Source organism: Pyrus communis, chromosome 2, assembly GCF_963583255.1.
Source record: "Pyrus communis chromosome 2, drPyrComm1.1, whole genome shotgun sequence".
NCBI lineage: Eukaryota > Viridiplantae > Streptophyta > Magnoliopsida > Rosales > Rosaceae > Pyrus > Pyrus communis.
In genome coordinates this window covers 19,799,017-19,815,024 of record NC_084804.1, presented here as the reverse complement: position 1 = coordinate 19,815,024, position 16,008 = coordinate 19,799,017, and the positions used below count along the sequence as shown (strand labels likewise).

Below are 16,008 nucleotides of genomic sequence, written 5' to 3'. Positions count from 1 at the left end.
CACATTGCTGTTTATCAAACTGAAGATGTGTCGACGGGAAAAAGAAAATAAAAATCTAAAGGTTGTTGAGAGGTTTCGCGTAGAGCGAGAGTTTGCGCAGGGCATTTTGTGTGTTGAATTGGAGAGAGCTTTAGAATGATGCACCCCCTTCTTATTTATAGCAGCCAATCTCGTCATGGCCGATCCAGAACTATACTCGGATTAGGATTCTTTATCCTAATCTAACTAAGTCTCGGCCAATCCTACCTCCATTAGGACTTTGAACCAAACTCTTTATCTGGTCACATTCACTTCTCAAATATCAGGATCCTCATCCCATTGAGACTTCTTGTTATGCTAGGATTCGACTTTCCCATCAATCTGTCTCATACTAGGACTCGACCTATCTTAACCGAGCGGCCCATAATAACTAGAATTCGCGATGATTCTAGAATCATACTGCTGGGCTGAGAACAACTCCTAACTTAGCCCACACCAATATTTTGGGGCCAAACAATGACTTAATTACATTTTTGTGGTATCAACTTTTGACTATATTTGCAACTACACTCATACATGTTATGTTTTAGGGAAAATGTTAGTTTGTGAATAAGGATTTAGAACTACATGTGTTTTTGCACTCTTCCATTCTTGTTGGTACAATAACATGTTTCTCCTACAAAAAAAAAAAAAAAAAAAATTCATATCATTTGCGTGCTGCGTTTCATTATTTTTTTTAGCGTTTGTTTATGGGAGCTTAACAATATGAAAGAACGTTTTATGCAATTTTCAGTTTAACGCGCCATAGTTGTCCATCCTGTTAACGACCATCGTTTTTTCCCTTAAACTATTGGCTTCTGTCCGTGTCTTCGTCGTCTTCTTATCCTCCTAATCGGAGAAGAAGGGGGGCAAAACCAAATCCCAGCTGTACGTCGTCGTTTTCTAAGGCATCCCAATCTTCGTCCTCCGAGTGCGATGGCGTCGGCACAGAAACAATCCGCAAATGTAGATCTCTTCGATGCGTATTTCGGACGAGCGGATATGGACCGCGATGGCCGGATTAGTGGCAATGAAGCAGTCGCTTTCTTCCAGGGCTCAGGTCTCCCCAAACAGGTCCTTGCGCAGGTACTGTCTTTCTCTCTCTCTCTCTCTCTCTCTCTCTCTCTCTCCATATATATATTCTTGTATATATATTTGTCTAATTGGATGTGTATTGTAATGTGTATGATTATCTTTGTGTAATTATAGTGGTTGATCGGGATTTGATGCTGGTGGAAATGTGTTCCAAATCAGATTGATTTTGAATTGGTAGTCTAATTGTAGTTGAAGTGGTTAATGTGAGCTCGGGATGTCGTAATTCTCTGATCTAAGCTGAGATTTTTATTTTGTGTTAGTATAATTCGGAATTGATGTTCAAATGGTAGAAAATAAGTAGATGAAGGATTTATACTATAGATAGTGAGGTTGAGAGAGTTATGTTATCAGGTCATTAATTTACTTTCTGGTGGATCTGTTCGACCTTTAGAAATGTGTTATATGACCCAAGGATTGACCTAGGATTGTTTATTACATTACAATAATGTAGTTGTAATGTAACTGAACTGATGCATCTTTGCAGAACTTGTACTATCCCTATCCCGGAATTAAAGTTGTTTATTTTTCCTTGTCTGACAATGTTTATTTGGTGGCATTTATCTTGAATTCCTGAACATAACAGGCTAGATCAACGATATTTTTGTGCGAGATGCTTTGCTGCTGGATTGTCATTCTTTGCATGATGTGTTTGTATTTTGATGTAAAAACCAACTTGATGCGAAAAATATTTGTAGATATAAAATTTTATTTGTAATTGAGAGTAATTTTTTGCTGGCCAAGATGCATACAATCATCCATAAGTACTATTAAAGTGAGTCATGTCTAATGTTCAGTCTAGATATAGAATGACTACCCATCATGCCACATTATCCTGAAAGAGAACATGTCATTATTCCATATGAAAATTCAGGGTGCGTTAAACGCTCATATAGTAATTTCTTTGAGCTGATAGTGCAGGCATGGACATTGTACATTGTTACAGTTATGCACCTATATAGTATGACCACAACCATAACTTTTGGAAGCTATAAGTTCCCCCACTCTTAACTTTATGCTCTTGTTTACATCCATCAGAGGTTTTAAAGCAGGTGTGGGAATTGTCCAATCAGGATAATGATAGCATGCTTCTGTCAGGGAGTTTTGTGTTGCACTATATTTGATGGAGCGGTTAGGGATGCCCTCTTCCAGCAGTGCTACCAAGTAATGTTATGTTTGATTTATCCATTATTTTTCAACCTGAAAATAATTACTCCAATGCTGTCAATGTAGCCTGCATCTGGTATTTATCAAGAAAACAAATTAATAATTTATTTTTTTTATTTTTTTAAAAGCATATGTCTTTCTTTGGTGGAGTATAGTTTCTTATTTTTCACTTTAAAAGGATTTCAACAACAGCGACTGGTGCCTGGTCCTGATGCTTGGCATATGTCTATCTTTGGAATTCTTGTGATTGTGGGTTTTACTTTGTTCTTAATATCGCTCATTTCCGTGGAGAAGATTTTGATCAAGATTTTGAAGTTCATGATCAGTTCTTTTATATTAGTAATCTTAATGATTGGCACTTCACATGTTTTTAATGCATGGCATTCATTATACTTTTTTTTTTATAAGCATTCATTATACTTTATTGCAGTTTTGTTCCATTCTCAGCTTGTCTTTCCTCATCCTTCTGATGCAATTCCCTTGGCTGTGCATATTGAACATTCTACAGTAGTTTTAAATTTTGCGTTTGAATATAATTGTTCTATGAGTGGTAGAGTTTTGGACGTCCTAATCATTTGTTGCTTTTAAATAATTGGCAGACTTCTATCTATTTGATTTCTGCAGTGTGTAAGATTATTTTTTATTTTTTTTTGAACAATTGGATGTTTGTGGTCTGAATGAGTATTGATTCTTGAATTGACAAGTACTTTTGGGAGGAAGTGCAGATCATGTGTTTTATCATTGTCCTATAGCTTTATATGTGTGGCTAAGATTGTGTAGGGAAGGAAATGTAAGTTGGGTAATTCCTGCAGGGTACATAAGTAGTTTGGTGGTGGCATGAAGGCTTTTGTGAGGGTGCAGTATGCCAGCAATTTTTGGAGTTTCTTGGTTTGAGAGAAACACAAGTATCTTTGAAAACGATATTTGGGTGAGGACTAGTTACGGAATAAAGTTAGATTTTGTTCACCACGTTGGCTGACTATTTTCTCAATCATAAGGAAATGATGTTTTAAACTTTCAGTTTTTGAATGCTGATTCTGCATATTTGCTTTAATCTGTTTACCATTTGGTATAAGGATTTGTACAAGAGCAGATGTGGCAATCGCCTTACTGAGATCACAGAAAGGGCCTCTGCTGATAAATATGAGGTATATGCTGTAGGATACTTGAGCCTAAGCACATATTTTCATTAATCTTTAGCTACTGTCCTGACTTAATGAATACTACATGAATCTAGGCTGAGTCCCTGACTAAGAAATATGAAGAGAAATACAAACAAGCTGGAGATGTAGCCTCCAAGTTGACTATTGAAGAAGCCACGTTTCGTGATTTACCTGTAGCTTACACCACATATAAATTTGTGGACATTTATCTTTAGCTACTGTAGGATACTTGAGCCTAAGCACATATTTGCATTAATCTTTAGCTACTGTCCTGACTTAATAAATACTACATGAATCTAGGCTGAGTCCCTGGCTAAGAAATATGAAGAGAAATATAAACAAGCTGGAGATGTAGCCTCCAAGTTGACTATTGAAGAAGCCACATTTCATGATTTACAGGTAGCTTACACCACATATAAATTTGTGGACAATTAGTGACCCATGTTGTGTGTTTGCTTTTGCTTATTCGAAGATCAAAGTGTCAAGTGTTTGCTATTCGTTTTATCTGAGTCATAATTGCCTGAACATGTGAGATGGCGTGCTTTTATTTTCTATGAGATAAGTGCCAATAAAAATTCAAAAACAAGCATGAGTAGGACATTTTACTTTCTGGAGAAACAAAAAGAAAATTATTTTATAGTTTTTAGGCCTGGAGGGATAGATAGCTGATGACAGAGAGAAAGTAGTGTGGGAAAATAGAATCAGTTGAATGGTCATACCCCAAGTGGTGTATTCTTTTTATTATCATGGACTGAGTATTTTACGTGATTTATATGCAGGAGAAGAAAATGGAGCTAAACAGGGCAGTTGTCAAGATGGAGCAAGAAGGTGATGCTGATGCGCACTTCAGGTACCTTTGCACAATCTTGTGTTTAAAACTTACCTTTGCTCAACTTGTCTTAGAGCGTTTCCAACTGAAATTTTCAGGATCATGTTGATCACATCCATTTAGATCTTGATGGGCTTGTGAAAACTCTCAATGAGCACTGCAAGAATATGGACTAGGCGGAAAGCCTACAACATTAACTGAGCTTGCCTTTGGTACTTTGATCTCTTTCCTTAGCTAATTTCTTGGGAGTCTAAGAATCTTATAAATACTGATAAGAATACTTCCATTAGCTTATTCTTTATCAAACTATCTGATGGATTGTAGATAGAACACATTGTTGTTGGATATACTTTTACTTTGGGTTTGTCAAATTATTTCAATTTATTAATGGCATTGCCTTTCTAGAACCCAAAAGTCATTCTGTTGTTAAATTATCAAAATCCTACCCAGAAACCCTTATTTTCACTATTGTAATCTTTTTGTAATCACTCTGGTTTGTTTCACTATTGTAAGCGTTTCATGGGTGTGTTATTTTCTTTTTCATTATTGTTCACTGCTGCGGTATTTGTACTACATTGCATTTTGTAAACTGAAATTTTATTTTATTTTCATATAGGCTGGCAACCTGGTATCCAAGAAGGAGCTGCTGACTGGGATGAGGATTGGGATAAGTTTGAAGACAAAGGTATGCCAAAATTAGTTATTATAGGTGTAGACATCAAAATTTCGGTGAAATGAATGTTGACCAATAATTAAAATTTCAACGTTCACGTGTCACATAAATTTTACATGTAGCGTATGACTCAATGAAAAATCGAAATAAATTGGAAAAGTCATCAAATAGGGCATGTGTCAATACCTGACAGAAATGATTTATTTCATCTGATTATTTAAATCCAAAAATCAAGTTTTGGAATTCTATAAATAGGAAGCCAAGACATTCATTCTAAAAACAGAAAGAAAGAAGGGAATTTACATCACACCAAAACCTTGAAGCCTTGAAACTCTAAAGCTCTCAAGAAAATCCCTAAGGATCAAGAAAACACTCTTCGTTCTTCGTCAAATCCTCCTTCAAGGTCAAGCCCCAACGGTCCTTGAAGAACTTCCACCGACTCAAGATCAAGCCCCGACGGCCCCTTGAAGAAAGTGTTCATCATTCATCATCCGTTCATCCTAAGATCAAGCCCTAACGGCCCATTAGATCAACAATCTCAACAAACCTATACACCCATTCTTCAAGATCAAGCCCAATGCCCCTTGAAGATCCATTCATCAACTGTTCATCCCTAGATCAAGCCCTGACGGCCCTTTGGTGGCAGCGCAAGTTTGAGTGGAGGTTCCGACATATTGCTTTCTCTGTCCTTGTCTTGGCAGGTGAGAACAAGGACAAAGGAAAAGACAGGGAAAAAGCATGATATGAGATACCTTTGCTTTCGCCCTTGATGATATGAGATACTTTTGCTTTTGAAGAAGCAGCGAATGAATCAGCACATATATTTGTTGTGCTTGTCTCCACATGCTTCGATCTACCGTTTCCTCCTGCCTCATCTGTACTCCAGGCATCTGGTATCTTCTTTGGGGAAGAAGAAAATTGAGTATTTCGAGAGGCTTTGCCGGGAGTGCGCCCTCAGAGGTGAGGAAGAGTTGGACATTTTTTTGCAGGTCTGCCTTGCCATAAAAGATGAAGGTCGACATATATAGGGATTTCCCAATAACAAGTGGTGGTACTGTTCCTTTACCATTGTCGACAATTGTTGGGTAATTGAAACAGTAAGATTCACGCGTTCTCAACTTTGTCAGAAATCTTTGACAAAGTTGCTTGTAATGTCTGTAAAGTTGAGGTTACATGTGAAAGGTACTGACAAGTTTTGATCCAGCAAATCCGGTTTTTTTTTAAATTCAAAGAGTGATGACTCTTCGATCCTTGAATAAGCGGCCCAGCTTTTGAGGTTGGCGAAAGTGTGGTAGTTAGAATAATGACCTCCATGCGTTTTCAACTTTGTCAGAGATCTTTGACAAAGTTGCACGTGTTATCTGAAAAGCCGAGATTGTGTTTGAAGAGCGTTGCCGAACTTTATGCAGGAAAATCCGGCTTTTAAGATTTGAAGAGTGGTGTCTCTTCAATTTTTTTTTTGAATCGGTGGTTGTGTCGCCTTTCCTTTTATAGAGGTATCGATCATCTCCAACATGCACACTTTGAAGATTGCCCATTCGTGAAAATCGTCTCCGGTGTATTTTGTTTTAACGGCCCTTTGAGATTTTACTCCATCCAACCCTTCTCTTTTAACACCTTTGAAAATGGCTAACCCATCTAACATTTGCTTAGATTTGAGTCTCAGCAGTGATACGGGTGCGCCGCGTCAAGGTAATGTATGGCGCCCGTCTTTCTTATCTTCTAGTGGCCTTCTTACAGGTGAAGACTCCGTGATGAATGATGCATCAACAGCTACAATAGTAGCTAGGAACCTCCTCACTCCTAGAGATAGTAGGCTGCTTTCAGGATGGTACGATGAGTTGGCCGTTCAAGAGTCCCTAGCTCTCAGTGTTCAGTGTGCGGGCTCCGTGTCCAACATGGGCCAACGCCTACTTGCTCGATCCCGTCAAGTTGAATCATTGATGGCGGAGGTGGAAAATCTTAAACAAGAGATCCAACAGCTTAAGCGCGAGAATAGAGGTTTGCACGTGCTTGCAAATAATTATTCGACGAGCATGAAAAGGAAGCTTGATGAGCTGCAAGAATCTGAAGGTCGAATTCAAAGTGACCGTCACAGGCTTGCGGCTTTCTTCCAGAGGCACCTTTTTCCTGCGTCATCTAGCGTTCCACCAAGTATTGAGGTCTCGAATGATCTATCTTCGATGCCTCCCGCTCCTGGAGTTTTGCCAAGTAGTGGGGCTTCACGTGAACAACCTTTGTGAAAGCTCCATTTTTTTTTTTTTTTTTTTTTTTTTTTTGTACGCACTCGGTCTCCACGGGTCTCAAATTGCTACAAAACTTCCATTGATGGCACATGCGGAAGGTGGCTTGGAACTCATGGGACAACAGCTGCGTTGTCTTGCACCGTCTTGTCATCTTCCTCAGCTGATTATCTGAGGTCATAATGGTTGGAGTGCATAAATTGGTCATTATGACCTCCAGGAGCGGGAGGCATCGAAGATAGATCATTCGAGTCCTCAATACTTGGTGGAACGCTAAATGACGCAGGAAAAATGTGCCTCTGGAAGAAAGTCGCAAGCCTGTGACAGTCACTTTGAATTCGACCTTCAGATTCTTGCAGCTCATCAAGCTTCCTCTTCATGCTCGTCGAATAATTATTTGCAAGCACGTGCAAACCTCTATTCTCGCGCTTAAGCTGTTGGATCTCTTGTTTAAGATTTTCCACTTCCGCCATCAATGATTCAACTTGACGGGATCGAGCAAGTAGGCGTTGGCCCATGTTGGACACGGAGCCCGCATACTGAACACTGAGAGCTAGGGACTCTTGAACGGCCAACTCATAGGACCGTCCTGAAAGCAGCCTACTATCTCTAGGAGTGAGAAGGTTCCTAGCTACTATTGTAGCTGTTGTTGCATCCTTCATCACGGAGTCTTCACCTGTAAGAGGGCCACTAGAAGATAAGAAAGACGGGCGCCATACATTACCTTGACGCGGCGCACCCGTATCACTGCTGAGACTCAAATCTAAGCAAATGTTAGATGGGTTAGTCATTTTCAAAGGTGTTAAAAGAGAAGGGTTGGATGTAGTAAAATCTCAAAGGGCCGTTAAAACAAAATACACCGGAGACGATTTTCACGAATGAGCAATCTTCAAAGTGTGCATGTTGGAGGTGATCGATACCTCTATAAAAGGAGAGGCGACACAACCACCGATTCAAAAAAAAAATTGAAGAGACACCACTCTTCAAATCTTAAAAGCCGGATTTTCCTGCATAAAGTTCGGCAACGCTCTTCAAACACAATCTCGGCTTTTTAGATAACACGTGCAACTTTGTCAAAGATCTCTGACAAATTTGAAAACGCGTGAAGGTCATTATCCCAACTACCACACTTTCGCCAACCTCAAAAGCTGGGCCGCTTATTCAAGGATCGAAGAGTCATCACTCTTTGAATTTAAAAAAAAACCGGATTTGCTGGATCAAAACTTGTCAGTACCTTTCACATGTAACCTCAACTTTGCAGACATTAAAAGCAACTTTGTCAAAGATTTCTGACAAAGTTGAGAACGCGTGAATCTTACTGTTTCAATTACCCAACAGTTGTCGACAATGGTAAAGGAACAGTACCACCACTTGCTATTGGGAAATCCCTATATATGTCGACCTTCATCTTTTATGGCAAGGCAGACCTGCAAAAAAATGCCCAACTCTTCCTCACCTCTGAGGGCGCACTCCCGGCAAAGCCTCTCGAAATACTCAATTTTCTTCTTCCCCAAAGAAGATACCAGATGCCTGGAGTACAGATGAGGCAGGAGGAAACGGTAGATCGAAGCATGTGGAGACAAGCACAACAAATATATGTGCTGATTCATTCGCTAATTCTTCAAAAGCAAAAGTATCTCATATCATCAAGGGCGAAAGCAAAGGTATCTCATATCATGCTTTTTCCCTGTCTTTTCCTTTGCCCTTGTTCTCACCTGCCAAGACAAGGACAGAGAAAGCAATATGTCGGAACCTCCACTTAAACTTGCGCTGCCACCAAAAAGTGATGGTTCATTCAAATGCAAGGTTTGCATTCCACTCCTGTATCAGAGGACAAATACTACAAGAGAATATGCTAAACCTGCATAAGGAAATACCACTTTTGCAAAGGGAGCAAGTAAGGCAAGTGAAAATGATACATCGAAGCATGTGGAGACAAGCACAACAAATATATGTGCTGATTCATTCGCTGCTTCTTCAAAAGCAACAGTATCTCATATCATCAAGGGCGAAAGCAAAGCGTTGCTCTCGAGTGCTCGTCTTCAACTGTTGGTGAGTCTTGAATTCCCTCAGCGCATACTTCAGGACAGGCGACGGAGTGTCGGCTCTTTACACTGAAGCTGCCAAGCATAGATGAATTGCTGAGAAGTGATGCCTTGAAAGACCATTTAAAGGCAAAGGGTTGCGCACCACCTCGGCTATGTAAAAGAAACAAGCAGAGAAGAATGCGGTAGGAGCTGGAACAAACTGCTGGAGCACGACGCCTTCCCCTGCAGCACCATCCTGACAGAAAAGTTTAAGTCAAATCCAAGCTCGACATCATTGTTCTAATCAAAGAGCTCGAGAAGCCTCAACAACCCTCCGCTGGCGCCGCCACCAAAGAGCAAAGCCTCGCCGCGCGACGCCGTTAAATCGTCAACACTTCTTCAAAAAGCAAAAGTATCTCATATCATGCTTTCTCCATGTCCTTCCCTTTGTCCTTGTTCTTACTCGCATGGCAAAGAGAAAGAGAGCAATCAGCCGACACTTGGAGTCAGTCTTCCGATCTGGAACCGACTACCTGGAATCTATTCCCTGGTTGCTTACCTAGCGTTGCTCTCGAGTAGTCATCTTCAACGGTTGATACACTTCCAGAGAAGGGACCACATCTGCTTGGAGAACAACTAAGACAAGTGACAATGAAACATCAATCTTGTGGATCGTCAGCAAACGCAACAACTGCATATGCTGAGTCATCCTCTAACCCTCTTCAAATATGAATTGGAAAGATTGAACAAAGAAACAGGTCATCACCTCCACCCCGTGCTTGCCTGCCATGTGTCTGAATCCTGAAACCGCTAATGGTCTTATTTTCACTCAAGATCAAGCCTCGATGGCCCTTGAAAAACTCACAAGTCCGATTCAAAATCAAGTGTTCACCACCCTTGAATCAAATTCAACTCCAGATAAAAGGAGTTAAGTTCAGACCTTCGGGGGAGACCAAAAGAATCCTCCAGCCCAGTTCAAGATTAAGCCTGTAGAAAATCAACGATTGGAGGAAACCAGAAAATCTTCCAGTCGAATTCAAGTTCAAGCCCCGACGGCCCTTGAAGAAATGTCCAGCCCAATTCAAGATCAAGCCTTGACGGCCCTTGGATCGACATCTACATTAAGGGACTTCAAAACGCATCTCCTATACGTGACAAGCACATGTATGCGACGTGCCTTGAAGTGGGGGCATTTGTAGACATCAAAATTTCGGTGAAATGAATGTTGACCAATAATTAAAATTTCAACGCTCACGTGTCACATAAATTTTACATGTAGCGTGTGACTCAATGAAAAATCGAAATAAATTGAAAAAGTCATCAAATAGGACATGTGTCAATACCTGGCAGAAATGATTTATTTTATCTGATTATTTAAATCCAAAAATCAAGTTTTGGAATTCTATAAATAGGAAGCCAAGACATTCATTTTAAAAAAAGAAAGAAAGAAGGGAATTTACATCACACCAAAACCTTGAAGCCTTGAAACTCTAAAGCTCTCAAGAAAATCCCGAAGGATCAAGAAAACACTCTTCATTCTTCGTCAAATCCTCCTTCAAGGTCAAGCCCCAACGGCCCTTGAAGAACTTCCACCGACTCAAGATCAAGCCCCGACGGCCCCTTGAAGAAAGTGTTCATCATTCATCATCCGTTCATCCTAAGATCAAGCCCCAACGACCCTTTGGATCAACAATCTCAACAAACCTATACACCCATTCTTCAAGATCAAGCCCAACGCCCCTTGAAGATCCATTCATCAACTGTTCATCCCTAGATCAAGCCCCGACGGCCCTTTGGATCAACAGCTCATCCACAAACCTACACCCTACGAAGATAGAATCAGAGGATCCAATTACAAAGAGATTGTAACCCTAAAGATCATTAATACAAAAAATATATTTTGTACACGTATTCTTGTTTCTTGTTTCAGGAATTTTTCGTGTTTACAATAGGTCCAGTATTGTCTCTGAGTTAATAAAATTCTGGTAGCACTTAGATGCCTTTCACCTAATCACCTCGTGGTAAATGGATCATATTGCCTGCTGTTTGTAGTTTCTTTGTCATCTGGTTGTGGTTTGCCAACCTGTTTACGACGTTTAACTATTTGAGGTGACCGGTTCAGAAGTTTAATTGTCAGGATTTTCTTTTGTCGAGGAGCTCACTCTTGATGTGTTAAATGTCTTGGCGCCTTCAAAACAGAACTCATCATCAGTTCAGAAAGAAAAAGCTCTCCCAGTTGAGAATCCAACAACTGCTGCTTCACCTGAAGTTGATGTTAAGACAGAAAAGCCTCAAAGTGCAGATGCCTACCCTATCAGGACTGGGTCATCACAAGGAGGTGGCTTTTCCCAGAAGAGCCGCCCTTTTACTTTCGACGATTTTGTTCCTATCCTAGGACACCACTCGCAGCCTTCAATTCAGGATATTCACCGCCAAGGTACAAGGATAGTTCAGAACTTTCATTTGACACCTTCTCTAGGTTTGATTCGTTCAGAAGCACACAAGATACTGGTTTTTTTCCTCAACCAGAAACACTCGGAAGATTTGAGTCTATGCGCAGCAATAAAGAGTTTGATCAGGGTCATGGTTTTCCAACATTTGATGACATCCCAGACCCTTTTGGTTCTTCGGTGCCATTTAGGTCATCGCTGGACAGTCAAACTCCAAGAAGAGACTTGGACCCCTTTGGATCTTCAGGGCCATTTCGGATCACTCGACAGTCAAACTCCAAGAAAGAATCAGATTTTTTTCAAGTCTTCAGTGACATTTTGGACATCATTCGACAGTCATAACTCCTAGAGGAGACCACTCCATTTAGGACATCATTCGACGGTCAAACTCCAAGAAGAGACTTGGACCCATTTGGGTCTTCAGGGCCTTTTCGGATGACAATGGAGACTCCAAGAAAAGACTAATCGCTGGAGTGCATTTTAACGGGGTAATTGTTCTGCTTTGTTTTTGTGTCTGCTATTCTCCGTTCCAAGCCTTTCTATCGTGGGTGGGACGGGCCTTGTGTTTTATGATTTGAAATCACTGAACTTATGTATCTTTTGTATTTCATTTCTTTGTGTATGCATCTCGCTTGTTCTTCATTCTTTTTTTTTTTTTTTTTTATCCTTTAGCTTGTTGCATGACGTATAAGTTTTCTCCTTAATTTTGGAATGTTCCTAGTCCTATTAAAGCGAAGACCCCTTTAGTTTTATCGTTGTTACAAATTTGATGATTGTATTATTAAACATGTGCCTTTCTTTTTTCGGCCTTAATTTGCTGTAATTTTTTTACCCCCTCTAATGAACTTTGTTCTACCGATCTTTGTTTGGTTCAAACAAGAACAGTGTGTTTTGCCGGTGTTAGTCCAATTGGGCCATTCATATTTTTCGCTCATTGCTGTTCAGCCATCGAACTTTCACGTATTTTTGTAGTTGTCGAATGTTCAAACTATCGCGTTTGGTCGTGAGATATTTACTTTGCCCTGGGTCTGGCGTATTAATTAATGTCTAAGTTTATGATATAAAGGCGAATTTCAAGATGCGGCTAGACTTGATTAAAGATAAAAAAATATGATAGTACACACACTTGTCCATAACGTTGCGCTTTATAATGTATAAACAATTCTAAAATAATAAGAGCCTAGCTGTTTGTCAGTCTTATTCTTGGACAGACAAGTGAGTGCTGCCCTTGAACTTGCCATTGTCTTCAGCGCCATGCGGCCTTCAGCTACAACATTACATAGCATTGGGAGCTCTGGCAAAACTCAACCACAAAACTCAAGCTTGTCGAACTTTGGTGAAGGGCAGGTGGGGCAATGACCGGGATACCCTTGCAAGTTGTAAACAAAGGGATCACTCCTGCAACAAAGGATGTATTTGGGCGGGCAACATCAGGACCAACAGCTTCCCTACCACCTAGACCACAGGCAGGTTCTGGGATCAGACCTCCAAGACACCGGCTAAGGATTCCAAACCATCAAATATATCTGGGAATGGCTTTACTCATGACTCATCTTTTGAAGATGTTTTGTGCAACCCCATCTCAACCAAAGCAGAATTTTCCTCTTGGCAGCATACCCGTCTCATCAGCCTTGTGCCAGTATCTGCTGGGACCCAGTCTTCAAATGAATGGTTCATGCTCAGCAGGCCCAGTCATTTGAAAGAGCAAACCAGTAGGTTCCCAGCTCAGACTAGTGCTACTGGAGTTTCACCTGGAGCTGGGAACTCGGCTTCTAGTCAGTCCCATATGTCATGGCCTAGGATGACTCAAACTGATGTTCAGAAGTACACTAATATTTTTGTGAAAGTTGACACAGACAGTATGGGAAAATCACTGGTGAACAAGCCCGCAGCGTATTTGTGAAATGGGGATTACCAAGAGGTAGTACTTTTTTCTTTGTATTCATCTTTTGGCTTGTGTTTTACAGGCACAGGTGCCATGTAGTTATTGAAGCTCTTTTCTTTTCGTTGTTTCTCTTCTATGTTAGCTGGTAACGAACTGATGCATCTTTGCAAAACTTGTACTATCCCCTGTCCCGGAGTTAAAGTTGTTTATTTTTCATCTTTTGGGTGGTGGATGATTGACAATGTTAAGTCAGTTGCATTTAGCTTGAATTCCTGAACATAACAGGCTAGATCGAGCATATTTTTGTGTGAGATGCTTTGCTGCTGGATGTCCATTCTTTGCATGATGTGTTGGTATTTTGATGTAAAAACTTCCATATGCCATAGATAGTTTGTAGATATAAAATTTTATTTGTAATTGGGAGTAATTTTTTGCTGGCTAATTGACTTACAAATATCCATTATCTTGCCACATTATCTTGAAGGAGAACATGTCTTTTTCAACCACAGCAACTGATGCCTGGTCCTGGTGCTTAACACATGGCACCCCCATCTGGAGCAGGGCAACGAAGCCAGTTGCTCCTTCTCATGCTAAGGAAAAGCAGTGGGCCAATCAGCAGAATGGGAGAGTGCTAGAATTGGAGAAACATCTCGTAAATCAACTGAGTATAGAGGAGGTTAACTCACTGAACTAAAAATTCAAAGAAGCAACCGACGCTGATAAAAGGTACTTGGAACTTTTGTATTTCATTTCTGTGTATGCATCACTTTCTCTTCATTATTATTATTCTTTTTTTTTTTTTTTTTTTTTTTTTTTTACACCTTTAGCTTGTTGCGCGACGTATAATTTCTCTTCTTAAGTTTGGAATGTTCCTAGTCCTTTTGAAGCGAAGACCCCTTTAGTTTTATCATCGTTACGAATTTGAGGATTGTATATATTGTTAAACAGGGGGTGTGCCTTTCTTTTTCGGCCTTAATTTGCTGTATTTTTTTACCCTCTAATAAAATTTATTATGCTGATCTTTGTATGGTTCAGTTTTCAAATGAGAACAAGTTTTGCTGTTGTTAGTCCAATCGGGCCATTCATATTTTTTGCTCATTGCAGTTCAGCCATCGAACTATTGCATATTTTTGTAGTGTTGAATGTTCAAACTATCGCGTTTGGTCGTGGGATTTTACTTTGCCCTAGGCATGTCGTGTTAGTTAATGTCTAAGTTTATGATATAAAGGCGAGTTTCAAGATGCCGTTGGACTTATAAATCAAGTTTTAAAGATAACAAATAGGATATTACACACTTGTCCATAACTTGTTAAACAATACAAAAATAATAAAAGCCTTGCCTATTTGTCGTCTTATTTCTTGGACAGATAAGTGAGCTATCAAATTACAAACTTGACGTAAAGTTTTTCCTAATTCTATTGGATAATGATGCTTAAGATTGTTGGATTAAAAGTCCAAATCATTATCTGTTCCACTGGCTTCAGACCCATGATCATCACTTTCGTTTGCTTTGAACTCACCTGATCCACTGGCTTTAGGCTCATCTCTTTGATTCACCACCTTCGGAATTGTCATCTTGTCCTGTTTCTTCTTCTACTTTTGGTTCCCTCGACCTGTAGTCATGATCAAATTTGAATTTCTCAGCATCTTCGGCATATAATAGGCTTATGCCACAACTTTCCACCTTCATATCGTCCAACGGGCAGAATTTAACAGAGGCCTCATTGGCAAGTTTGTAAACATCAAGGGAGCCTTTTTTTGCTACCTCTTCACTTCTAGAGGACTCATTCCACACATACACGTGATGTTGGTCATAACAACAGTCTTCCCAGCCCCCCCCCCCCCCCCACCCAGCAGGGGGGGCGCGGGGTGGGGGGAGGGGTGGGTGTACTGGGATAAACAAGTCAGAAGTGAATGGTTCATGCTTTGCACCCATGAATTTGACAATGAAATTAGCTTTTACCTTCAACTTACAAATCGGCTTTGAACCAGAAACAGCAGCAGAGAGAGCAAAACCAAATAAACCTATTCGAAACCAATTTGAAGAAGCTCCATGTTTACTGAAGATCCCTCACTTTGATAGCTGAACCAATTTACCAAGTCACAACTTGCGTAGTGGCAAACACACAGTAGCCAATAGGCCCCCCTTCTCGGCCTTACGCGCTTTATGTACAAACTTTGTTGCTTGATTTCATCTTTTGATCAGCAGAGCATCCAATGTAATTTAATCTCGACAAGGACCACCGTAGCATTTGGGTGACTAACTTCTTGGTGCGTTATTAGTCTAGAATTCATGTGGGATGTAAGAGCAACTCCACCATGGCCAATTGCGCTGTTGATGGGCAATGAAATCCATTCCCTCCCTCCCCAAAAACCCAATCGAGCAATTGGGCTCAAGGTGAGCTCGAGGAATAAGTCAAGCAAAAGCCTGAACTCCTGAACAGATGTGATGTAAGGCTGA

General features: G+C 40.3%; 1 protein-coding gene across 6 annotated transcripts; it reads left to right on the top strand.

Moving 5' to 3' along the window:
- The first annotated feature begins 779 nt into the window (after positions 1-779).
- On the top strand, positions 780-12,519 carry LOC137727042 (uncharacterized). 6 transcript variants are annotated; one of them, XR_011067714.1, is made up of 7 exons: positions 780-1,104; positions 3,354-3,425; positions 3,741-3,839; positions 4,220-4,290; positions 4,368-4,481; positions 4,886-4,954; positions 11,350-12,519. XR_011067714.1 is itself a non-coding variant. In XM_068465985.1 (6 exons), the coding sequence occupies exons 1-5, from the start codon at positions 955-957 to the stop codon at positions 4,917-4,919; spliced, it is 426 nt and encodes a 141-aa protein (XP_068322086.1). In that variant the 5' UTR covers positions 780-954; the 3' UTR covers positions 4,920-4,954; positions 11,350-12,519. The 6 variants fall into 6 exon arrangements, 2 of the variants coding, with proteins under 2 accessions (XP_068322086.1, XP_068322087.1); XR_011067715.1 differs by lacking the exon at positions 11,350-12,519 and adding an exon at positions 11,165-11,197 and having other exon boundaries at positions 4,886-4,978; XR_011067713.1 differs by lacking the exon at positions 4,368-4,481 and having other exon boundaries at positions 4,886-4,978; positions 11,165-12,519.
- Positions 12,520-16,008: the final 3,489 nt, after the last annotated feature.

Coding starts and splice junctions, on each gene's coding strand:
- LOC137727042 (XM_068465985.1), top strand. CDS start 955: ATGGCGTCGGCACAGAAACAATCCGCAAATGTAGATCTCTTCGATGCG. Junction 1,105..3,353: donor CCAAACAGGTCCTTGCGCAG/GTACTGTCTTTC, acceptor ATTTGGTATAAG/GATTTGTACAAGAGCAGATG. Junction 3,426..3,740: donor CCTCTGCTGATAAATATGAG/GTATATGCTGTA, acceptor ACATGAATCTAG/GCTGAGTCCCTGGCTAAGAA.